The sequence below is a fragment of the Acromyrmex echinatior genome, chromosome 17 (assembly GCF_024713525.1).
Source record: "Acromyrmex echinatior isolate Ae372 chromosome 17, ASM2471352v2, whole genome shotgun sequence".
Lineage (NCBI taxonomy): Eukaryota > Metazoa > Arthropoda > Insecta > Hymenoptera > Formicidae > Acromyrmex > Acromyrmex echinatior.
Window position 1 is genome coordinate 8,581,380 of NC_141868.1, and position 26,542 is coordinate 8,607,921.

Here is a 26,542-nt window from a genome sequence, read left to right on the forward strand (position 1 = left end):
TAAGAGGTATGTAAGTTTCGATATACAGGATTTATTAAATTATTACAGCTAGTTACAAGTTATGAGAATACACGATTTTTACATATACAATATATTATGCATTATATATATATTTATTTTATGCCATTTACTTTACACACACGCACACACACTCTTGCACTCTCGCGATCTTTCTTCCTTTCTTTCTCTCTTTCTCTCCCTCTCTCCTTTTTTTTTTTATTAATTCTCTCGTAATCTCTTTTACATACAAAACGGATTATTCACGAGTGAACAGCGAACGATCATGAACGACACACGACTTTGTTTGTTAACTAACAACGCGCGGCTTCAATAAATAAGTCGTCCCTAATATAATGTACAAGTTAGCAATAATGGCTCTCTCTCTCTCTCTCTTTCTTTATTTCTTTTTTCTTTTGTCTTATGATTTACACGTATAACAGCTGCAGAGAACCACAATACTTGTACATCAACCCGATTACATTAATTACAGATATACTCTCAGGTTACATAATATCTTATCTTTCTTTTCTCCTTTTTTGTTTGTCTTCTTTCCTTTGTGTCTAATTTATGCCATTTATTATTATGCTCGGAGCAATTAATTAATTTGACTATATCGCATGAGACAACCATTCGGATAGCATATCCGCGTTTCGCTATGCTCAATCACAACAGCTTCCTGTTTGCACAGAAATAGATGCAATTTTTAGTTAAACGAGATATAAAATGAGAGAAATGTGAGTTCCCAGGTGCAAAATGCGTTATATCAAAGAAGCGTAATCGTTTGCCTTTCTTTTCGCAGTGATTCGTTAAGTACAGAGCGTCTCAAAAAATATCGCGTTAAAACTGTAATTTTAAAGTTGAAATTTCCAAATTCTCTTGTCAATACAATATCAATACTAAATATCAGTTACATGTAATTAATTATAATAATATCAAATGTGCAACCTATATGTAAAATGACAAAATTATTAGTTTGCATAGTAAAAAATTTCAACTTTATATTATGATTAAGTTGATAAGATTCGCGTTTTTTTCCGTGACACTCTGTATGTGATATGGTTTTCTTGTATCTCAAGAAAACAATCTCTCAATATTAGAATTACAAAGACGGCATCCTTATTGACTTTATTTATCTCCCTTGATTTTGTGCGGCGTGATCCTTTTTTGTGATTCGAATCGCGATCACAATAAGAATGTTAATGATCTACCGCTTGCGATCATATAAAAAATATGTGCGCGCCCGCGGGCGAATATAAAATATACTCTCATTATACAAGCCTGCACATTTACACACTCATACACGTCGCTTAAAACGAATAATCGAAGTGTCGACATTCGACATTTGCCGCAATCGCAAAAATTCGTCCCTTAATTAAATAGCTCTACGTTCGTTGAACATGCACGTTCCTGTTTTATGAAAATAAGTTAAGAGACTTTCTAAGCAAGCTGCTAGTTAGACAGTTAATAATAATTATGGCTGGTGTTCATAAATTAAGTCTTTTATTTAAGACCGTCTTAATTCTTAAGTACAGTCTTAAGATATCATAAGTCAATCACAAAGTCATATTGACATTTTAAGACATTATTTAAAATGGTCTTACAATAACAAGGGGTTATGAACACCGATCCATGCAATTTAATTTAGAAGATCAACTGAATAAAATTTTGTAGGAGATATTATTTTATATTACATTTTTTTTACAATATAATATAAAATAAACTTCTGACATAATTTGTATTTTAATAATATTTTTGTTAAAATATTTGTGTAAAAGAAATTAACATTTGTTGAATTATTAATAAATCTCTTTTACTTATTAGTAATTTATTATTAAAGAATATGTATTTAAAAAATTGGAAAGTCTCTTTAAATTTAGATTAAAGATTTAAATAGACTTTTTTTATTCTTGCAAATTACTATTAATACCTTTCTCGAGAAGCAATTTCTTTTAGGAAACAAATATATCAGCTTTGGTATGAAGAAATACGGCCGCGTTTTCATCGCTCGTTTAATATTAAACGTGCGAAAAAAAGCGTAGACCACATACTTGATTATTTCGTCTAGATACAGTTTGTAAATGCTAAAGTGATAAAAAATACTATTTCTTCTTTGCTTCTTACACATGTGTATATTTATATATACACACACACTGCACACGCATACATACACGCACACGACATACATGCATATACAATGTTATTCAGTTACTTTTGTGATTTTGCAACTTCCATTTTAATTAATATGACACTGTCAAATTATCTTCGTTGCCAATGTGAACTATTTATTGTTGATTTGATCTTGTTATAATTTGAAATTAAGAGCATAAAATAAATCTCTTATTCAATAAAAATTCATGGTATTAAATTTCGCAAGATTTAACATAACTTAAATCGATATTTTGAATAGACTTTTTTTTCTATATTCTTGATTATTTAAATTTGATAAGTAAGAAAAAGAATAGACAACATCAAAACATGAAAAAGGAAAAATTATATGCCATTATGTGATATTAAAAGTAACTTCTAAAATTAATAAAAAGGATTATTTTTTTAGAAATTCTCACAAAAGTAATGAGATGTAATTACGTGTAACCAATTGTATTTATTTTGGATTTTATTTTGGATAAAATTTCTCTGATGGTTTTTGTAACTTAATTTTATAGTCCTTGTGTATAACATTTAATTAGGCGATCAATATTAAATTCCTAATTTAATACGAGTGAGCCGAGATTATGTGATATTTCATTGCAAGATGCGAAAATTCTTATTAATTCTCGAGCAGTCTTGGAAATGTATATCGAAGTTGATTGAACAGTGCTCGCCGTCTTAACTTAATTGATTGTAAAATCGGAAAAGGATGAAACGGATTAATATTAAAAATTCTACAATGTTACCAAGTTCTACAAATTATTCATAAATATATCTATAAATTGACATCTGCATTTCGAAACGCCATCTTTCCTCATTTTTTGCATATTTCTACGCATCTTGTTTAGTATACGATTAAATTATTGCATTAAATTCTTCTAAATGGGTTTTCTAAAAACTGGAGATTTTTTATAAAATAATTTTTCTCGTTGTCAAATAAAGCATTGTATAGGTTTTTTATCCCGGAGAAACGAGATAAATATCAAACAGCTCTTCTTTTTCATGGTTTTGTGATTAATTCTCTTTTATATTTATATTAATTATAAATTAAGTATTAATTCTGCGAAAGATACGATTTATACGAGGAACAAGAAAGCGCTTACGATCGTTCCACGCAAACGATCTTTCCAATGTGCACTAACATATATATTTATTCTATATTATTAAAATAAAATTGATAATTCACAAAAGTTTATCCCGTGCGCTCATGTAACTTAAAGACAGTACTGGCCATGTTTAAAGAATCGCAATATATCGTGGCTTATAAATCTAAAAAAATCTCATTTTTGGATATTAATCTTGCATTTAATTAATTATAAAATTATTTCAGTTAAATTAATTGGATTATGTAATAATTGAATCACATTTTCTGAATTAACCTGCGACTTAGACTCAATTAATTAGCTATTAAATTAAATTAATAACACATTTAATTTGTAATATTTTTGGAAAATAAAATACCAAATATAGATTATATATATTTTTTCTTTTATTAAGGAGTTTACGATAAATATTCATCATTAGCTAGATTCGTGGATGTTCTTCTTAAAATCAGTCTTCAGAGCCAGAGCATGAAATAGCGACGGTATTGATGAAAAATTCGTGAATATCAATTATGAAATCCGTCGCACTTTCCCCACAAATCAAAATCATTTTGATCAAATAAAGAGCATGTGCCATAAAAATGGCTTAATTAATTATTTAATTATTTCATTTGTTTAAGTGTTCTATAAATAATATATATCTATATATAGGCTAGCGCTTAAAGAGAAACAAAAAAAATTGTTAAACAGTTTGCTCTTGAGAAACTTCAACTTCCGGTGTATTTCTCGTTACTTTCGACAATTGGTAAAAATGGTGATTGTTGAAGAAAAAGTTTCTCAATATCATTTTCAATTTGCATTTCCATAATCTTTTTATCTTACATAAAAATATGAAATTGCACAAAAAAAAATGTGAGCAGCTTGCAGAATTCCTCTCTTATACAATTTTTTGTGTTCTCTTTTGCTTTTTTTTTATTTCTTTCATTAAACTATTCCTGCAATAAATTTTAAAATGTGTCAAAACGGTGGAAAAATCGGTATTGACACTTTGCGCTTGGGAATAGCGATAATATCGCTTCAACAAACAATACATCGTTTAAGTTTGTTGCTGCGACATAGCTACTATTGGCATCATTGGCGAAATTGTGCAACTTCCGTCTTGCGTGCGACATGGTGGCGTCAAAGTCACTTGATCGATACGTGTCAAAGTGTTAGCGGAACACGGTCAAGCTTCCGTTTCGCCTTTCAACCTCAAACGAGCGAAGTCCTCAAAGATTATATCATCATCGCCATCTGCTTCCCTGAAAATAGATGGAAAATTTACAAAGAAATCTGGAAACTGTTTTACAAACATTTAAAAAATTAATTGTTTATATATATATACATATAAATATAAAAATTTCAGATAAGATTTTATTAGTCTGTTAATCGTGATTTTTTAATTCTTTATTAAAAAGTTAAATGTATTAAAATTTTGTTGGATTACTTACGTGTCCAATTGGATGAGGTTTGTATCGAGCGGAACTTCCCCGCTGTCAGTTTTGTGCGTAGGACTTGGTCGAGCTGTGGACGGCACTGGTTCCTCTTCTTCCGGTTTGGGATGCATCAGAATGAAGGGCAGTTCCGCAACTAATTCGCTACAATTAGAATATAATAATAATATTGAATAGAAATATTATATTCGTAGCTTTAAATATAAAGCAAATCTTAGAATATTGCACTGTTAAATTTATAGTGTCGAATTATACAAAATTTGAGTTATCAATCATTTCTGTAAGTCGCTATTGCTTTTATTCAATACGTCGTAAATTTAACTAAATAATTTATCTGAAAAAAAAAAATGTATTAAATTTGATTCGAATTTAATATGCACGTTATTTACTTCAAACTAATCACAGAAATAAATTGATTTACATTTTGACACACATGGAAGTTGAAAATAACAAAATATTGTTTAACTGAAGGGATTGGATTATCATCTCCTTTATTGATATTTAGCAGTGTGTGTCAAAGTGATTAGTTGAATCTAAAAGCGATGTATTCACTTGGCAATGTCCTCTTCATAGCTGTTATATTTATATAAAAAATTATTATTGCGCTGGGTAACTGCTTTAGGTTACCCCCTTAGCAGTCGACGTGATAAATGGGTGATAATACTTACCCTCCTAGAGCGCCGAGGCAGAGTTTGACTTTAACTTTGTATTGGACAATTATGCCGAGGTTTTCACGCTGCGCCGGGTCAACCACACTGCGAATTATATTTATTGTTGTCATTATAATGCATTATAATCTATTAATATAAACGCTACACAAAAGCTCATGCAAAGTTAATCGTGTGATAGCGTCATGCAACGAACGGAAGCAACACAGAAAAAGACTTGTAAATTAACTTTATTATAGCGATAAACACAGATAGAAGCAAGCGACAGTTTATACACTTACAAGAATGTTATACATTCACAATACTATTTATTAAAACATTTATGTAAAGCAGTAATCACGTACATATCTTTTGATCAAGCTATCCATGATACTACAGCTTCGCAGCAAAAATGAACAATTTCTAATTTGTCCATGCAATTTTACTGCAGATACAATACGGTGGCGATGCCATGTTTTTACACAAAGCACAAGCAGAAAAAGGATGGGATGTCGGTTTAAACTTTTGCTTTAGATATCTTGCATCCTAAATCTCCTAGATCGCAGTTTCTTAATCCTTTCGGTACTCCGTTGGAGAATATATGTCAGTAAAAATTCTCTGCGAAAATTCAAAAAGTTTTATTCGGCTTAAAAAGAAAATAATAGAAAGGACGGGATTTCTTCCACTACAAATCAATGAGATACGCATTAAAGTTTGCCAAGTTTAGTTTTAGTAATTCAAAAAGATAAAACGTGCCAATACATGCGTTTTGTTGCAAAGATAATATTTATTTATTGAAATGTCGTGGCAATGCTGAATATTAAAATTGTAATTTGATTTTAATTTTGGAACTTTGTCAAAGTATAAAAAAAAAGTCAAAAAACTGGTATCGAAAGAGTTAAAGCACTTGGATCTTAGTATCCATAGATATCAAGGTTTATGAAACTATTCTTTAAACTTTAAAATCCTGCAAAATCTGTTGATTCCAAAATCTTCGTTTATATTGATATCCATGGATTTAGATTTAAGAAATTCAGAATGCGTGGGAAGGAACGATTCCCAGTGAATTTGAGGGCGAATCTCGCAAAAACAGAATTACACGTCGTTCAACAATGATAGAGCCAGTCGCTCGCCATCTCGATCGATCGATCGTTGAGAAAAGCTTCGTTGCAGGCAGCCAACATGTATTTTCCGGCCGTTGTGTGGAAAGCGTTGCGCACGAAAATGAGAAATTCCCAAAGGCGTACTCGGCTGCGCGTTGCGTGCGTGAATGACACGTGTATAATAAACGCCGTCCGCATTCTCGTCCTGCATTTAGCGCTCGTCTGGCAAATTTCCCTGCCCGTGTTGAATTTCAGTGTTTCATTAGTTTTCTACTTCAGTACAATTTATGTTTATGTACTCTTCGAAAATACTTTATTAATGCTATAGATTATTCGAAAAACATTTAATAATTTTTAATAACTTACAATCATATATATTAGGTGTTGGAATTAATTCGTAGCGTTTTTTAATGAAAGAATGTTATTTATTTCACATGAGCATTAAAAAATACATTAATGAAAGTACTTCCCATCACTTGTAAAACGCTACGAATTAATTCCAACACCTAATATATATTAGGTGCGCAACTAAGTTCTCGCTGTTATTTTCATGGCATTTGCATCAAAATAACAGCGAGAACTTAGTTGCGCACCTAATATATCCATGAATAATATTTCAATATTACAGGAACTTTTCATAGAAATATTTTATTACATAAATTCGTTAAATAATATCTCTGTAGTTTCCTCTTTTATAACGTGCTTAACATTTAATAGTCAGGATCTCTGCTATTCAACTGCTACGTATCTGTCGAGATGTCAAAAGTTTAGGAAACACTATGTCAAACTACGGAGTCAAACTTTCGCAATTTGCGAGGGAAAATTTAGTATATATTATCTTTCTCGGCGCTAAATGCGCGACCGAAACGCGGTACGGCGTATCAATATCTAGACATGTGTCTGCATGTGTCGCAGGCTCAATTTCAGGCATCGCGTCCTTACAGGGTGCTGGACGCCAAATTGGTGTCCTCGTGTTTGAGTTGGCCGTCGAGGGCGAGCCCCCATTTATCTTTGTTGTTGGCCAGAAGGGGTGTCAAGGTGAACACCTTGCTCAGCGTGAAACCCGGGCCCACCGGGCATCCCTCCCTGACATTTGAACATACAACCAGCATGAGTGTTAATTGTGCTACTACGTGCGGACCGAGATTTCGCATTGATCAATAAACGCGAAACATATCGCCACCATTTTTTACAAGATATTTATAATGTCCGTTCTTAATTAATATTTAATTTAATAAACTAATAATTCAAATATATTAATTTACGTATATTACATTAAAGAAGAAAAAAATATTCAGATATGTACGCTTTCAAAATAAATTTGTTAATATTATTTTTAAATACGTAAAACTTATTTGATGAAATATAATAGATAATAATCAAGATATTAATCAATATTTTGATTATTATTTATTTTTTTAATAATATCATAGATAATCATTATACTAATTGTAATATTTCTGCGCATCTGAATCGAGAGAGGATTCGTAGATTTCATAGATTTCAGTTTTGTGTGCCAAAAAATTTATAATTAATTAAAGTACGATAATATACAATATAAACAAGTGATATTAATTGTGTTTTCTGATAGTATCATGGTAGTACGATATATCAGCTTGTGCCTCACGCTGTGATACAGACTGCGATTACGAAAGACGAGAACAGGACGAGGGCTTACAATACTGTGTGTGTGCCTGAAAGGGTTATATAGGATGTGAAACATTTATGGTTACATATTAATGCAGAAAAATTCATTTTAAGAATTTGTAAAATATATTTCAGTAGGTAAAAAGTATAGAGAATGTAAAATATATGTATATCTTAACAGAGAAAAGAAAGAGAAGGGGAGGAGAGAGAGAGAGAGAGAGAGAGAGAGAGAGAGAAGGGAAAATGAGAATGTGTGTGTAGAGCTAAAGAGAGGAAGAGAGAGAGGGAGCTTTGCAGAGGAAATGAGACCACCACCGATCGAGATCCATATACGTGATTACAGGCCACCGCGTTAAAAATCCCCAGCACAAAATCACCAAGAAAATGCTGACATTCCATTTATTACTTTTTACATTAATACAAAAAAAGGAATGAAAAAGGAGGTCGGCGACGGGCTCATGTGTTCCAAAATATTTCTTACTAATTTTGTAATCTTTTTCATTAAGATCATAATAAAAAGTAAAGTAATTTTTTAATTACGTTGCTTTATGTGTCTGAAACACTTATTTTTTTATATATAGTTTATTATTATAGACATCTGAAAGACTTTCAAGATTAATTTCATCTAATTTGTTAAAATATTGACTTGTTTTAATCACAGAGACAGTCTTTCATCAAGTTTTACATTTTTCTCTCAATAACTTTATAAAGCTGTCTTAAAAAAGAATTGATAGCATGTTGCTACTACGCTTCGCCTTTATGATACTTAAACATGATAAGTCTTTATAAAATCCGGATATTTGCCACGAGATATCATCATGATCATAGTCAGTGAACCATTTGGCCGGTTTCTAACCTCCGTCATCTCTTTTTTTTTCTTAGTATCCGGCAGAAGAGGTGAAAGAGTAATGAGGGAAACAGCGAGCTCTTAATCTCGCACTCACATTGTACTAGATGCGAGATTGGTGTCCTCGTGTTTAAGCTGACCATCTAGAGCAAGACCCCGCTTGTCTTTGTTCTCGGCAAGCGTCGGCCTTAGAGAAAACACCTTACTCAGGGTGAATCCTGGCGCTACCCCTATACTGCCAGTGCAATAATTTTATTTTCCTGCTCGTCACAGTTCTGTTTATCGCGTGTTATCGCGCCAACCGTGTATTTAATCGCTAAAAAACTTTGACGCAAAGTTTTTCAAGCTGATCACGATCGTTAGAGACCCATCGAGTCCCGAAATCTTATAGCTATACATATATACATATATCTATCGTATTTCTAACAATTTATTGCCTAGATTTTAAATAGTTTTGATGTTAATAACTTACTAAAAAACTGTTAGCTCCAACTAAAGACTATTTTTTAATGTGATTAAAAAGCGATTCTTGAGAATATTCGTAATTTATAAATTGAAGAAATTTTTGGTGGTATCGAACATGTGTATTTTCTTTCTTTGAGAAATTTTATTAAAGAAATTTGATTCATAAAGCTACAAATATATTAGAATTAAGGCCTTTGTTCACCTATTATACGATACTATCTCAGCAGGATATAAGAAATGAGAAAATAATAAGAATCCTTGCAAATTAAATTGGAACAGAAAAACATTTTTCAATCAAATAACATTTATATTTCCATATTAAATATTTTGTAAGAATTTTTATTATGTATATTTTCTCATTTCTGATGTTACAGTCTGAGATAATAATGATGAGTAAAACAGAAGCCTTAAAAAATATTAATAATATTTCATGAGAATTCAATCTTTATAAAATTCTCAAAACGGCTTTTTAAATCACATTACCTCATGTTTATTACAATGCGTCTTTTACTGGTGTACGATATCTTCATCTTTCGACAACGTAATAATTAGTTAAGGAATACTCACTCGCTTTCGGCCTCGGCGACGGTGCATTTGTACTGTGCCGTGGAAAACAGACAGATGTCCGCGAATTGCCTAACTGACACTTTTATCTTTTTCACAGTCCGGTTGCTATTGTTCGCTATGTGCACGTTCACAGCTATGTTTTCGCCATGATGATAGAGCTCCTTATCAAGGGAGGCTTCCAGATGTAACTTGTTCGGGGACATCATGAACTCTTTGCTGACTTCCACTGAGGGCTGTTCTCCTTGTTTCGACGGCGCATACATAATTTTCCTGATCGCCAGCCTCACGCAGCTCCTATGAATCAAATTCAGTATTTAATTACGATTCAACATTAAATTAAATAAATTTTATAATTGCTGTTCTTTAATAATTAACTAATATAAAAATATTTATTCCGTTTAATGTTTGTTTGGTTTTTAATTATTACTTTTCAGAAAATTGTGAGTAAATCTATATTCATAATGTTTTCAAATGTTATTAAATTGAAAAACAATAATTAATATAGATATATAATTAATATAGAATAGATATATCGTTAATAACAGTAATTTTAATTAGAGTATAGATTCATCCCAGGTGATCATTCACTTAAAAAAGAATTAGATGAGTTAAGAAAAGAGGTGAAACTCTTTCGTATCTGCTCTCTTTAGTGAAAATTTATTTTATTTTAAATGAGGAAAAGTTTCTTTTCTTTGTAAGATTAACTTCTTTAATTTTGTACTAAGATTCGTACCGTTTATGTGGTTTATCATCTTGTGTCTCACCTACGAACGCTTTCAGTTCGTAGTCGACACCGCAGGGTTTGCCAGTATCACCTGGTGCCGGTTGCAGAGTAACCGAAGCGGGGCAGTGAGGTGGTAACTCGAAGTAAAAGGGATACGCATTGTTGCCCAGTTTTTTGATCAATCTCTCTTGTAATCGCGTCAGTTCCCTGGGGGGCTGAGTTCCTTGCAGTACTGGATAAATCTGTTCTGCTGCTAAATAGAGGTCCTTACGGAAGGTCAGCCCGAGGACATCCAGATCCTCTCTACCGTATTTAAATGCCGCGAGAACATGACCGAACACTTTTCGATCTTTTATGTAGTCAGGATCGATTAGGACGACCCCGTCTGAAATTATAAAAAATATCTTTTAACATAAAATTTTTGGGAAAAGACTCATTTGCATAAAATCCTTATATTAAGAAACTATATCTATGTAATATATAAACGTAATAAATCTATATATAGTGACTGTTTCATAAGATTTGAGCATAACTTAAATAAAATAAATTCAGGATACGAAAATAAAACGCTCTATATGTACAAGAATCTATATATTATTTTTTCTTGAAAGCACATGGATTAATTGTACGTGCTTTCAAACTTTTAGGATACGTGCCAATAGGATCAACATGTGTGATGTGATCGACGAAATCTCTCTTGCCAAGATAAACCGTGATCTTGCCATTGAGACTGGACTTCTTGAAGACACGAGTAGCTTGCCGTTTGTTGACACTATCTACAGTGTCCATCGTGGTACTCTCGGGGCCCACGTTGGCCCCTAACTCATTTGAGTCCTCAGTGTCCGAGAAGTCCGACTCCGAGCTCTCCCACTGCCGATAAAAATTATTATTATTATTAAGAAGTTATTGTTTGAACAATTTAATAATTATTGCATATTTTGGAATTACACTAATCTTTAATATGAAATTGAGGAGCACACTTTTAAAATGCGTTTTGTCCAAAATTTTATTTATTTAGTTAGAGATTTTCGTCCGAGAGAGAGAGAGAGAGAGAGAGAGAGAGAAAGAGAGAGAGAGAGAAGTGTAGTGTTGAAAGACTCATATTATAAGCTACTCTGAGATGATTCAGAAAGCATTTTTTTCATCGTTAATTTATATGTTAATAATTTATACGCTGAAAAACCGTAAACATTTCGAAGTGCATTATGTTTTTTAATTAAAAATAACCAAAATTTCTTTAACATTTTTAGTAATTGTTTAGCAATTTTGTTTAATATTTCACATCCTATTGATTGTTATTTTCTGTACAGTGAGTAATTTTCTTGTGTGCGGAGTTTCTTTCTTTTTCATTTTCTGAAAATTATAAATTTTTGGCAAAACGCATTTTGAAAGTCTACTCCTCAATATTTAAAATTATAAAATCCTTCTCTTTTATATTTTGTTAATTTCAATCATTAAATTTACCTCTATCATATTTTCTCCTAATTCTTTCATTGATACTTTTATATAATTATCAATTTAAATATAGTAATTATAAAAACTGCGTCACTAACACTTATAAATACAGAATTAATTTTTTATTAAATAAATTAATTCGAATTATTTGTAACTTATATAATTTGATTATATTATATTATTTTTAAGACATAAAGCTTTTTTGATTTTTTTCTCTTTATCATGAATTTCACATTTAATGGCTTACTGTACGCGAACTAAATTCTGCAAAACACCGCAAATCCGATGTGTTTTTCTGAAAAATGTTGGTGCACAATTTGCATTTTACGGAGGTACAATTTGATATGCACAAATTTGCATTTTTCTTTATTTATATGCCGTAATAAAACTGATTGCCCTAAATTAAAATTTCTTCGAATATATACAAACGCGGTGAAAGATGGCAGAGCTCTTCGGGGAAGCGCCGAGCTCGCACTGAACTGTTCTGGCAAATGGATGTCAATTTCAATCGCGACGCTCGTATAATACTTAATACGATAATGCTCGTACAATAATTTGTACTTGCGGGATTTATGGACCGCGTGCCGCTATCGGTTACAGATACGGTTATACGAATGACTAAATGTAATACAAGATGGATTTGTACTATTTTATTATTTAAATGAAAAATGAGAGAGAACGAAAAAGAAAGGAAGGGAGAAAAAGGGAAATAGTCTAAAATTAGCTTTTATAAAATCTTGAAAATTTAGATTAAATTCTTTTTTATTTACCTTGTGGACAAATACCAATTTTTCCATTTCTCGAAAGTATTAAAATATTAAATAAAATTTACTTTAAAATAAAGTTTACTTTCAATTAATCGAAGATAGTATTACCAATTTGCACTTTCAAAGCTTAATTCAACCTGTCTGACAGTCTTCCCATTAAACTGCTGATCAAATTTTCCTTGAAAGAAAATCGATGCTGAGTTCATTAAGGTAGAGAAAAACGAATTTCATGAGAGAAATTTAATTGGTTGTCTATTTAAACATTTCATTATTGAATCTATTATTTATTAAAAAAGAAATACCTAATAATGGTATATTTAATTCTTTTCTATATCTATTTAGAAAATTATCTTTGATTTTTATTTCTTAAAGATATTATATCACTCAAATTTTTATTTATTTTTTAAAGAAACTTATTATAGATATTTGATATTAATTAGTATTTAAAAAAAGTTTTTCTCTCTTTTTCTCTTTCTCTTAACGTTTTAATACGTTACTACTAGAAAGAAAATTAAAAAAATATTTTATTATTTCATATATTAAACATATGTTAAATATTCTACTCAGAAAGAGAAAGTGAATGCTGTTTTTCTGTAACACCATGTACAATTGAAGGCATGCGAGAATATAAGATTGCTAACGTCGACGAAACGGGTCAACGGGAAGAAAATAGGGAACTTGCGTACATATTTGACGTCACTGTGCCAAATGTTATCTCAGAGCACCAAAATATATGTTCCTTTATCAATCTGTACGCCATAATCTACGAAGTCTCTTCAATTACGTATCGCGGAGATAAAATGAAGATTAATTGCGGGACAAACACTTTATCTACTTTATCTACTTTAATAAAGACTCAGAACATTTAATAATTATTATATTATATAATACCAAATAAGTAAATTTTATATTAAATATTTATATAAATAAAACTGAAAAATTTTGAAATAACATTTAGTTTATGTATGAATATTAGTTGAATATTTTAAATATTAAAGAGATAAGAGATTGCAGTGTCAGCCTATATATCTTCCTATATTTCTTAATTGCCTGCAAATTCTGGCCTAATAATCCTTCGAATGATTCAGGACAAATTTTGTATGCTGGGTCAACGGACGGAAGCTAGTCTTACGATTCATTTGACGTCATTCGCATGCTATCTGGTCTGGTATAAATGTCTGAGCAGACATTCTCGCGGTTGTTATCGCGATCTCCCATAAATCAAACAATCGTGAAAAAAACCAATTACGCCCAGAAACATAAACCAATCTGTAAACTTCATTTGTTTTAATAAAGTGATAATTTATTCAATATTACGAGATATCAAAATCAAATAAGAATAAATTAATTGAAACGGCGGATTATAAATATTTATACCATAAATATATATCAACGTGTCGAAGTTATTTTATTAATATTTATTTAGTAATTTCAATTTTATTTTTTCTGTATTTTGCTGAGTAATTGAAAATAAATTGAAATTGGTAGAGAAAGTTACATACGCAAACGTTTAATTTGGTCCATTTTAATCACGTTCAATTCTCTTCGCGTTTAATTTGGCTTTTAAGAGGGATAAGATGAAGGATAAAGAGAGCACAGATTAATTCATTCAGTACATATTCCGCTGTACATTACACGTCAGACGTGATCATTGTTCTCCCATTTTCCACTGCGAACACTCTCATGTCGTAGTGTTTTCAATTCTTCCGTTTCGCGAATAATTTGTTATTGTTTAACGAGCTTTTATCGTGATTTCGAAGTCTGATTGTGCTGTTGTTGGCGAATAAATGACGCGAATTAAGGCGAGTGATGGCGTTGCATTCTAAGTTGCCTATAGTTTAGCGCACTTATACCTGTTACAATGATTCTATAACCAGCGCAAAATTACCGGGAATCACTACTCTCAATCGTCGTTGACGTCATTATTCTGTATACACAGGGTGCCCCTCCGACTCACCGTGTAGTTTCCTCTAAATCGGACTAGGGAAACTAGATTATTCAGAAGGTATACCTATATACCTTTCCATTATTCAGGATGCGTCGAGACCCACGCTATAATAAAATCCTTTAATTCTAACATACGATCGATTCTTCCTTAAACGATCGAATCACTGTTTCCTGATTTTTTGATGCTCGAACGTTTTATTGCGTTTGCATTTTAAATAAAAAAAAAATGAAGTGTTTAAAAGTCGAGATGAAAGGTTGAATTTAAGTTTTCGCAGAGACGAAATTAATTTTAACTTTGTCCAAATTGCGTGATGATTTTTGGACACTCTGTATGTGGATATAAACGCTGGCTAAATGATACGAATGTTTTCGTCGGTTTTCGTACCTCCAAATGTTCGGATTGATCCCGCCGGAAATAACTTATTTACGCGAGGCACAAATTACTCAACGAGAAAAAAGGAGAACACAGAATACATGGAATACTCTGTGAAAAATCTTGTTTGCCAGCAACAAACAATTCCATTTATCGTAGAATTAAATTTTAATGCAATACTACTGTATCATTTATTTGTTATCCCGTTTTTTTCTTTGTAATTGACTCAATTTTATTTTATTTTTAAGACATTCTCGAAAATTTTAAATTACATTGTTTTCTTGACACTTTAAATACAAATATTGCAGCGTTATTACAGCGAAGTAAAAATTTTTACGGAATAATAACTCGGTAAAACGTCAGCTAAGCAAATTTATGTTAGCTTTATTTTAATATTTGCGACACTTTTCACATATAATTCCATTTTTCCAGCCTCAAGGTAAAATGTTTCTTTCTGATATATATATATTGTATGTTAATGTGCGATTTTTCTTTTTGGATTTTCCTAGTAGCTGAAAATGGTGTGGGAAATTTTGTAGCTGGCGGGAAATTCTGCAGGAAATTTTCACACACGTGAGGGCTGATAAACGAGCCGCTATATTGCACAATTTATTAGCCATTATCGGACATATTGCGTGTGGGCCATGTTGCGAGCTTCTGCGTCGCGCGAGCTTTTGATAGGATGGTGCACGATAAATGATAAAGCTACGTTGTAGTAGAATACGCATATTCTATTATTTTTCAATTTGTCACTTCAAAAATATAGCGCAATAAAGCATCAGGGAGTTCCTTTTAAAATATAAGGAAAAATAGCAACTTAAATTCACTTTACTTTCACTTTTTCACTTTCTTTCGAATTAATCAAATAGTTATGTGAAACATCTTACTTAGTTTGTAATTGATAATATCTATTATATTTATTGTTTGCTTAATTTAATAGTCTTGTGTTTAATTTAGTTAACTTATTTATCTTGTATTTTTTAAGACGATGTTAATTTATTAATTAAACTGTTAAAATATAGTGATAATAAAATTTTTATTATCACAGAAGTATTATGTATAATTAAAAGTGTGTATATATAAAATTAAAAATTTGTTCAGATTCTAATATTTAATTATAATATAATTTTAATAAACTAATTCTCTCTCTGAAAACATCTTTAAAAATAAAAATTGATAAGGAAACATGACTGTAATACAGTCAATATAAAGATATCTGCTGATAAATTTATCAATAGTTATCTTTCACGATTAAATCTTTGAAGCTTCATCGTTAATGATTTGAAATGATGAAAATAATCACATTTACTGCTTATATCCGGATGCGTGTATAAATATATAATTGATAACTAAAAGTCGCGTCAAGGTTAGCAAGTAAGCACATAGTGCTGTTTCTTAACAACAAGTCATTTCACAACAACTTCAAGTATCCTCCAACAGAAAAGCTCTGCTTGAAATTGTAAATAATTAAATTAAATTTTTATACATTTATAAAATCTTTGCCTCTCTCATGTTTGACATATAATTAAGTAATTAAATTCAACAATTATTAAGTTTTCTTTTCCATGTACCGATAAACATAAATTAAATTTCGGATGTTTCTTGAAAATCATTAATACGAAATAAAAACGTTTTACAATAACATGATTTAATGATTAAAGAAAATTACCGATACCTTTGATGTCAAGTAAGCTGTCTCGTCTTAAGGAGATTTGATTTGTGTTTAATGGCTTGAATTTTTTTAAACGTTGCCTTGAGGAGCAAGTACACCGACAGGAGAGAGTTAATGAAGTTAGCACATAATTCAGCGTGATTAAACTATCTCAGATTAAGTTAAAGCTCTCGCGACTTCGTAGAATACGAATATCGATCCGACAGTCGCCGCATGAACTTCGTTCCCGCGCCCCTTTCTCTTTTGTATGCTTCCAGCTAGAATTTTTAATGATGAAAAAAATTGCGCGACAAGAGTAAATTGTATCCCGTATAACATCACGTTAATGAATAAATGTAATAGTAAAATTTCACGAGACCGTTTGTTCGAATAATATGAATAAATTATATTCGGTTTTAAAGTTACATATTTCATAGATGTATAATAATTTTAGAATTATTGTAAATTAAACAAATAATTAATTTTACTGTAGATATGATTGATGCTGTTGTTAACTTGTCTATTTAATATAGTAAATAAGATGTAAAAATACAACACGCTTGGTATACAATATTAATATTTTTTTTACATATTCCAAGATGCAGTTACGTAATTAAATTTGGCAAAGAAATGTAGATACAAAAAGTGACTAATTTACGACACAACAAACTGTTGCATCTCTCATTCATAGAGTGTAATAAATGCATTTATTGAATAGAATAAAATCGATAGGTAGTTGGTTGGATGCGCGTCGTGTTTACGTATTGTGCAAATTGCATTAAATGCTTCATTTAATCTCTTCGGCAATCCGCCTATCGATCATCGATAACATCAAGGACGCTAGGATGCCACTTGTGATAATGAGGCGACGAAAAGAAAAGCGCGATTCATATTTGGTCCTTGCATACAAAATGCATTCGTCACCACTGCAAATATGCACCATCGCATCCTCTCTCTTTTAATTAAAGAAATATAAGACACGACAAGAAGAAAAGGAAGAAAATTCTTCTTCGGGAGAAAAAGATATCTACGCGATAAATATATACATGTAGAATTACAGGACTGGTAAATTAGAAGTTTAAAATATAAAGTTTACAGATTAAAGAGAGAGAAATATACAGGGTGACAAAAAAGTTTAATCACAAAGTTTTGTGTTTATCAAATCAATTATTAACGTATATATTCATAAAAAATACATTCTGTATTGTTAGTTATTAAATAGCAAAAATGATTAACAAAAAATGATTAACATTTTAAATAATCGTAAGCTGCTTTGGGAATACATTAACGATGTGCACCTTTCCGGATAAATTGTTCCAGGTGGTCAATAAAGACTTCAATTCACGATGAACCGATGAAATTTTTTTAGTACAGGGTCTTTAATAAAATGTAACTAACACTCCAGATTTATTTTTTTTTTTTAATATTTTATTACACAGGTAGCAAGCTGAGATTATTTATATTGTATTTTAATGTTGAAATGATCTATTTAATGTTATTTTGACATTAAAATGTTATCTTTAATGCCATTGTGACATCATGAAAACGACAAATAACATTAGCTTGTTACAATGTGATTCGATAAACACACAAAATGCTTATCGCATAAACTTTTTTGTCACTCTGTAAAGTATTAGGTGTTGGAATTAATTCGTAGCGTTTTACAAGTGATGGGAAGTACTTTCATTAATGTATTTTTTAATGCTCATGTGAAATAAATAACATTCTTTCATTAAAAAACGCTACGAATTAATTCCAACATCTAATATAAGCATAATAAATGTTAAACATAAAAACATATTAAAATGTAGGTATCGCAAAACTAAATAAAAGAAATAAAAATTTGATTAATTGGAAAAGTATGAAATATTATTTCGTAATTTTATTACTTCGTTTGTAGCACGTAGTAATGATCTAAACTTTTACATAATAGCTTACGTAATGATGATCGCCTCGTGATAATGATCTACGACGTAACCTCCACGTATTTTTCTTTAAAAATAATACTATAATTACTTTGATATTCCTTATATTCAATATAACGTCGCACGTCAAATTTAACGATTCATAATAACGTTTCGATTTCTATCAATCATTTATCTGACATCGTTCACTTCCTTATCGAGGTAAAAAAGAAAAAAAAAAGAGACACATCCAAGATACATCCAAGAGGATGAAAGGCAAGAGGTTAAATTCTCAGAAGTGCATCTATTACATTCTTTGTGATTCTCCGAAAAAGAAGGAAGCTTATCACGACGTATTTGTCAATGTCAGCTCGGGTCTTTTTACGGGCGTCTACATTTCGTGCACGGCGACTGGCGGTCGACTCGCGTGGCTTCTGGAGAAGAGAATGCGTTGATGCATCTTCATAGAAGTATCTCTCGCAAGTATATGACTATATATATATATATATGTATGTGCAATTAACGTCGCGTGGAAAAGGAACGACGGCGAAAAGCGGGAATATCGATTGACGCGATAGACGAGGCGGCCTGTCGGCCGTATACGTTCGATTTTCGATACATCGGGTCAGAAACCACACGATTGTGGATGCAACATTGATGATGTCTCGCCCGATAACCGGGTAAACGTACATACATCCTGGGCTCCCCTCGGTTATCGTGCTCTCTCGGAGGAAGAGAATATTCGCATCGATAACGATAATCGGGTCGCATCGCTCGCATCGACGGCTTTTATAAATGATATTTTCGGCCGAACGTTGTATCTATAATCCCGGATCGCAAAAATTCGTGCCGTAAATAAAATGCGTTTACATGCTATTTTGCAACAATTACGATATTGCAGCGAGAATAAAATTTGTAACGATAAAGTGGAATTACGTGATCAAAGTTGTGTCGTAATTTAGGATGTTATATAATTAAGTATCGTTATTTAATTCAAAATTCCCAAAATTCCCAAAAGATGAAGCAACAAACGAAGGTTATTAATGTAAATAATTATAATTGACAAAACGAAAGATTTAAATTAAATGATAAGTATAAATTAAAATAATAATAAAAGAATTAATGTATAATGAAGTTCTCGCGATTAAATACCGATTGAATATTTAATTTATTATTACTGATGCGAATTGTTATACATATAAAGAGAACGTAAACTAGGAGCGTTAAGATAATTAATGTCATATAATTAACACAAAGGTAAAAGTGCGAAAAGCAAAGAAAGCCGATCGGCTCTTCAGCGATAATTAATGATATAATCAATCTTCGTGGGATTTGTTATGATGATAGATAGAATTCCTTCTTGACACTTTTTCACACAATCGCGATTCTAAGGCGTTTCCAAACCAACAAACGACGAAGGAAAATTTTTCGTTATAAAGTTTATCGCAATCTTCTGATGCTTTTCTTTCCGTATTTTCTAGATTTATTTATTTATGAATAAAGTCGTAAAGTTTACATTTCTATGGACACTCCGAAAACATCACGGAATTTCTTTCATTTTTCTATATAATGAGTTTGTTCATATCAATTAGATGTACAATGCACGACTTGCCGTAAACAATTGTTACCAATTTAAATATTTTTTAATAGAAATTTTCTTTTAAATAGTTTCCCCAATCGCTTAAAAATTAAAAATCGATCAACCGTACAGACTGCAGAACACAATATGTGGCATTTATTATTTTAGACTTATGTTTAATTGATTTTTTTCCCGAGTATATTTTACGCAATTACATTCACTAAGAAAAATGTACTAAATTTTAATGAATATTTGTTTGAATATTGTCAGTTAAATATAACGATATAATAATATTTACTGAATATAAACATATATTTATTTGATACGAAAATCATTAATGTGATTTAACTATTACATATTTTTATTTAGCAAATATTTATTTTCCGTAAATAAATATTATATTGGTACTATCCACATAATTATTTACTAAAATTTAGTACATTTTTTTCTCGGTGTTATTTCAGAGTTGTATTACCTATGTTTCTATTAACAAAGATTATCCAGATATTTTAAAGAAATGATCTTCTTTAAAACATTTTTCAGTAATCAGATTTTTTTAAATATTTCCAAACAAATTTAAGTTTAAATCGAACAAAAATTCGACGCTTTCTCATCTTTCTTACTTTTTTGTTAGACTTTTTTTTTTAGACCTACACTGAGAAAAAAAATAGTCAATTTTAATAAATATTTAGTTCAATACTACCAACTAAACATTTACTTACCATAAATAAATATTTGCTAATTAAAAAGAATGATTGTTAAATCGAATTAATGTTTCTTGTATCAAATAAATATGTCTTTATATTTAATAAATATTTAGTTGGCAGTATTCAACTAAATATTTAGATATTTTAAAGAATTGATTTTCTTTAAAAACATTTTTCAGTAGTTAGATTTTTTTAATATTTCCAAATAAATTTAAATTTAAATCGAACAAAAATTCCACGCTTTCTCACCTTTCTCACTTTTTTTAGACATACCTACACTGAGAAAAAAAATAGTCAATTTTAATAAATATTTAGTTCAATACTACCAACTAAACATTTACTTACCATAAATAAATATTTGCTGATTAAAAAGAATGATTGTTAAATCGAATTAATGTTTCTTGTATCAAATAAATATATCTTTATATTTAAATATTAAAATTTTTTTGTCTTTATATTTAAATATTTAGTTGGCATTATTAATAATTATTACAACTAAATATTTATTAAAATCGACTATATTTTTTCTCAGTGTACGTATTAAGAGCCGTACAATTGTAAACAAGAAGGTACGAAAGAAGGAATAGAATTCTAGGGTTAAGTCTTTACGAGCGAGCACAATACGCACTCCGAGTGCAAGTAGGTAACTGTGATTTTTCGGAGTAATTGTAATTTCCGGAATTCCGGCTGACTGACGTTCCGTTTGAAGTGACTCGAAAAAGAGGAGCGGAAACGATCCGGCGCTCTTGTTTCTTTTCTCGCGCGTAGAATCCGAGGAAATCTCTCCCGATTCTATTAGACAGAGCAACGAAATATCCAACGGAACTCGGATCTTCATTACACGCTTGCGTTAATACGGCACGGCACCGAAAAGGAGCGTTACGTATTTCCGCGAAGATGAGAAATTGTGTAGGATCGCGAGAGTAATAACGGTCGGTGATTCGTGATTCGTGATTCGTGATTCGTCTGTAGAAGCGAGGAGAGTCTACTGAGAGGACTTTGCCCTGAGGAGAGACCGCGTGAGAACTTGAGGGTCCGCGTCTCTGGTTGTCCTGTTCGACCTTACCTAATGTCCGCGTCGCGAGCCCACACCCTCTCTTCAGGTGCTCCACCGGAGCTGTCACTGTCGCCGCGGCGCGACGCGTCGCGACGGCGCGACGCTCCCACGCGACCACCCCGGCGACTCACCCCCAGCACTCGTGCGTGCAGCACGTCGACGGCCACCACCGTCGTGAGATACGCGTATCTCGCGGTGATCCCCGCGCACAAAGAGAACGACTGCTGGTGCTCCGACTGATTCCGACTGCTCATCGGTCGGAAACCGCGATGCACACCGCGACCCACCGTGATTACTGAACCGGAGCTACGAGCACGTCCAAGCACGTCTGCACGTCTCTCTCTCTCGCACGACCAGAAACCAGAAACCAGTGCCTTCTGAATTCTGAGCTCGCTCCGATTCAGAGGAAAGTCCCTATTTACTCCCAACGCTCGGCTCCAACTTCAGGCAGGTAATTTCGATTTGTCCCGAGTTTAAAAGAAATTTCAATATTTCGTAGGTGAAAAGAATTATAAGAGATCGATAAGGTCCGAATAGGATCGGTCATTTTTTTTATTATTTGTTCGGCTGGATTTTTATCTGTATCTGTATTTTATTGTTATCTTGGACAGATAATTTCAGTGTGTTCAAAATGCTAGTTGGAGAGAAAGTCACTAGCGGAACATGGTTTGTTTTATTTATGTTTCCCATTTGAAAGGATTTGAATTTAAATTGAAATAAGTGAATACGTTTACAGGTATAATTTGGACGGATAAAGTTATAGAAAGGTGTAAAAAACTGTACAAGTTAAATTAAAAAATCCAATTATCTTGAATTCTTTATCTGTTTAAGTGGATAAAGTCTAAATAAATTATTCAAATCTTTTTTTTCATCAAATTATCATCCATTACATTTTAATTAATTATTTTTTTCACATTTAACTCATCAACAAATGCGAGTTAAAGAATAATGTAATGTGAATATAAATTTTTGATTTAAATTAGAATATATAAATTTTGTTTTGTGTTTAATTAAGTAACTAAAAAAAGTTCAGAGGAGAGAGAAACACTTATACGCTAAATGTTAGCCATGAAACAATAATTGGGACAAAATTCCGAATATCATATGATTTTGGACAAATCAGTCTTTTACTTCTAGTTTTAACTACCAGAGGTCGTTTTAAACGACCAGTTTAAAAGTTATATACTCGTACAAGAGATATAATAATAATAAAATATCACGAAAACATTTTTTCAAAGATTTACGAGAATATTTCAAACCTTGTTATTGAAATATTCTTTGATATTTTTAGAGACAAGTTTCAATCAATTTGTTACTAATATACTTTTATCAGCAGTCGATAACATTTAATCTAGAATTCTTCAAACATTTTGGGGGAAAATTTTACATTATTTTATAATTAATGAAAGTATTATATACGATGAGAAATAATTTTTATCTTTCATTTTGCAAAAGGAAGTGTTCTTTCTAAATTTAAGATTTTATTAATAATGTTCTCGCATCAGAAGCGTATCTAGACATCAGCCTAGAGTTCTCTCCACGATTCCACGATTAAAGTCTGGGGGAAAAGTTATCGTGACAAAAATTCACTGTGCTGTCGTGACGGTGAAAAGCTTTACATTGTATCCATTTGATATCATACACGTCAGTAATAGACAACGTTAGCTAGAACGTTCACATATACGAGCGTAGTACTTGATTGCGACACAGGTATCGAATGTAGCTTACAATTGTTTATAATTACAAACAGCATTATTAGTGTATTTGTTTATCTTCTTTCGATGCACCTTGCGTTTGTTAATTGATCCTAGTAAAAATTAATCGAGTGACAATTGTCACTACTTTGTTGTTGTGCTAAACGAAGGCAGGGAGAATTTTAGAGAGATAAGCAACACTGATAGCTTTCACGATTTTATTGAGTGACGAACCGATTAATTTTTTTATGGTAGCAAAGCGAGAAGTCAAAATGGCAGACGACAAAAATGATGATACGCTGGAGCGAGATTCCGAAAGTAAATCGAATCCAGCGGAGGAGAGATCGCGATATTTCAAAAAATTGGAAGAATGGCTCCAGGAGGCATACGCCTGGCAAAGTGTCGCAGCAATGTTTCCCTATTACATGATGTCAGGGCAATCCGTTACGAATCCAACATTTGGTACGAAAGAATGCAAGTATTTATTCTTGAAGGTCAACAAACGTTTATATTTTGACACCCAGCAAATGAGATTGGATTAAAATGGATTGAAATTTTATTATACTATTTTTGGATTCAATTGGATGCAATTGGACTGGAAAACTGCATTTCCTATTCAAAATTTTGAATTGAGCAGTATTCACAATTGTGTTTTTGCACAGAAAAAGCTAATATTATTTTTAGATTGAAAGGCATAGAGATATGTTCCATGCACAATTCCTATGAATGAATAAAAATGCATTCAGAATTGAAAAGCATTCATTTTAACATTCGTGAATCAATATTTTTGAAAATCTGAATCCATTTCAATTCATTTCAATCTATTCTTGTTTGCTGGGCATCAGAAACTTTTACTTACACAAAAATATAGAGATAAATGTATATATAAATATACATTATATAATATAGAAAAATATTGGATTCGAATTATTTCATTGAATATTAAATATTAAAAATTGTAATAAGAAATAAATTGTATTGATAAAGTTAAAATTTTGATTATTCATTTTTTTATATATCGAGTATATTTAATAAATATCATTGAGATACTTTTAATTGTTTTATACAAATTAAATATCATAATTTGTTATATAAGGGACAGTTTTAGATAAAATTGTCGAGACATAATTTCAGCGTTAGAAACGAATTGAATTTTAAATAATGCATGATTTCAGCTTCAATGCCGTTCCAACCAAATCAAATACCAACACCGTCGAATACACAAGGAATAATAACTGGAAATGTAGATAGACAGAATGAGACAGTAAGACAAAGAAGGCCTCAGGAACAACCCACAGGACCTTTCCAACCTCCAGGAACTGATGGTTAGAACAATAGAGAAATATCTAGAAAATTGTTGCATATTAAATATCATTGATTTATGATTTTCTTTTTATCGATTCAGGTTATGAGTATCGGATTCCCCCGATTTGGAAAAGGTTTGCAGCAGAATTTATAGATTCGACAATGCTATTTCTCTTAAAGTTTTCCATCACTTTCATTGCAATCGACGTTTTTGATTTTATGTAAGTAGAAAAACGTGTGTGTGTGTGTGTGTGTGTGTATTGCTACATTTTTCTAATTGCAAATTATTTCTGCTGCTTTAAAAATTTTTTAAAAATATTTCTAACATCTCTTCTAATGTTTTAGAGACATTGAAGACTTAGATTTGTTGCAAACAAATTTACGTATTGATTATAAAATGGCTCTGGAGATGACTTATGGAATTCTGATTTTGGAAGTAATTCATCGCGTGATAGTTTGTATTTTTGAGGTAAAGAAGTTCCATTAATACCTTTTAAAAAGATTAAACAGTATTTTTATAAAGACAAATCAATTTTATAAAGAGAAGTAAACTATTAACTTCTTCGCATGAAATTTCAGGCCTTCTGGCTTCAACATGGAGTGTACGGTCTTATCGGAGGAGCTACTCCTGGCAAGTACATGATGGGTTTGCGAGTAGTTCAGTGCCGAAGTATAACTCCTGTTGAACGTCCGAATGAACAGGACGTGGTGCTGGTGAGCCCTGGGACTGATCTGGGCCTGCCATTAGCATTGGGTCGATCAATGGTGAAGAATTTCGTGCTAGCATTCATATTTCCAATTTGTTTTTCCCTGTTCTTCTTTAGGTTCAACAGAACTGGTTACGATTTGATCTGTCACTCCCTCGTCATAGAGGATCCCTACAGAAATAACAATCGGCCACACCAGGAGTAATCTAATGGTGCATGGAAATCTCTGTGATGTGTATATAATGGCTGTATGTGCTTCTTGTACCAAATGCATGCGGGTTCATGTATATGGCGTGTATATACGTGTAAAAAAAAATAAAAATTATTGCGGCTAGAAGCCGTTTCCAAATTTTTTTTTAATCATAGATGGATTATAATATATATTTATATAAATTTCATACAAGATTTTAATTTTTTATGATAGATTTTTAGGATATATATATATATATGAATTGTTTTCATTCCATTATACTGTATTGATTTAATATAGAAAATTCTAGTTTTATATTAACTTAATAAAAACATGATCTAAAATACAGATGTAAATTAAAACACAAATCATATAGTTAAAATGTGATTAGGGTTTTTTTGGGAAGCAATTGTAGAAATTGCTGAGCGATGCTTCAAGAATTGACACGTTTGAAATTAAAATACTGCCGTAGCAGTAGACTGATGTTGATCATTCTCTCTCACTCTCTCCTTTTTAGAGTTG

General features: G+C 31.5%; 2 protein-coding genes across 10 annotated transcripts; one reads left to right on the forward strand and one right to left on the reverse strand.

The window, feature by feature from the left end:
• Positions 1-11: 11 nt before the first annotated feature.
• krz (beta-arrestin protein kurtz) lies at positions 12-22,387 on the reverse strand. 7 transcript variants are annotated; one of them, XM_087415330.1, is made up of 9 exons: positions 22,256-22,387; positions 11,341-11,554; positions 10,694-11,069; positions 9,961-10,254; positions 9,026-9,163; positions 7,377-7,520; positions 5,353-5,439; positions 4,682-4,828; positions 12-4,492 (listed from the first exon to the last, which is right to left on the reverse strand). In XM_087415330.1, exons 1-9 carry the CDS (start codon positions 22,376-22,378, stop codon positions 4,417-4,419), a joined length of 1,599 nt encoding a protein of 532 aa, XP_087271456.1. In that variant the 5' UTR covers positions 22,379-22,387; the 3' UTR covers positions 12-4,416. The 7 variants fall into 7 exon arrangements, with proteins under 7 accessions (XP_087271456.1, XP_087271454.1, XP_011053235.1 ...); XM_087415328.1 differs by having other exon boundaries at positions 22,134-22,358; XM_011054933.2 differs by lacking the exon at positions 22,256-22,387 and adding an exon at positions 12,149-13,183.
• Positions 22,388-22,439: 52 nt separating this feature from the next.
• On the forward strand, positions 22,440-26,167 carry LOC105145425 (protein FAM8A1). Of its 3 annotated transcripts, none has more exons than XM_011054931.2 (6): positions 22,440-22,575; positions 24,074-24,292; positions 24,994-25,143; positions 25,224-25,344; positions 25,469-25,592; positions 25,703-26,167. In XM_011054931.2, exons 2-6 carry the CDS (start codon positions 24,091-24,093, stop codon positions 26,033-26,035), a joined length of 930 nt encoding a protein of 309 aa, XP_011053233.1. In that variant the 5' UTR covers positions 22,440-22,575; positions 24,074-24,090; the 3' UTR covers positions 26,036-26,167. The 3 variants fall into 3 exon arrangements, with proteins under 3 accessions (XP_011053233.1, XP_011053232.1, XP_011053234.1); XM_011054930.2 differs by lacking the exon at positions 22,440-22,575 and adding an exon at positions 23,643-23,834; XM_011054932.2 differs by lacking the exon at positions 22,440-22,575 and adding an exon at positions 23,648-23,834 and having other exon boundaries at positions 24,074-24,280.
• The last annotated feature ends 375 nt before the right edge of the window (positions 26,168-26,542 follow it).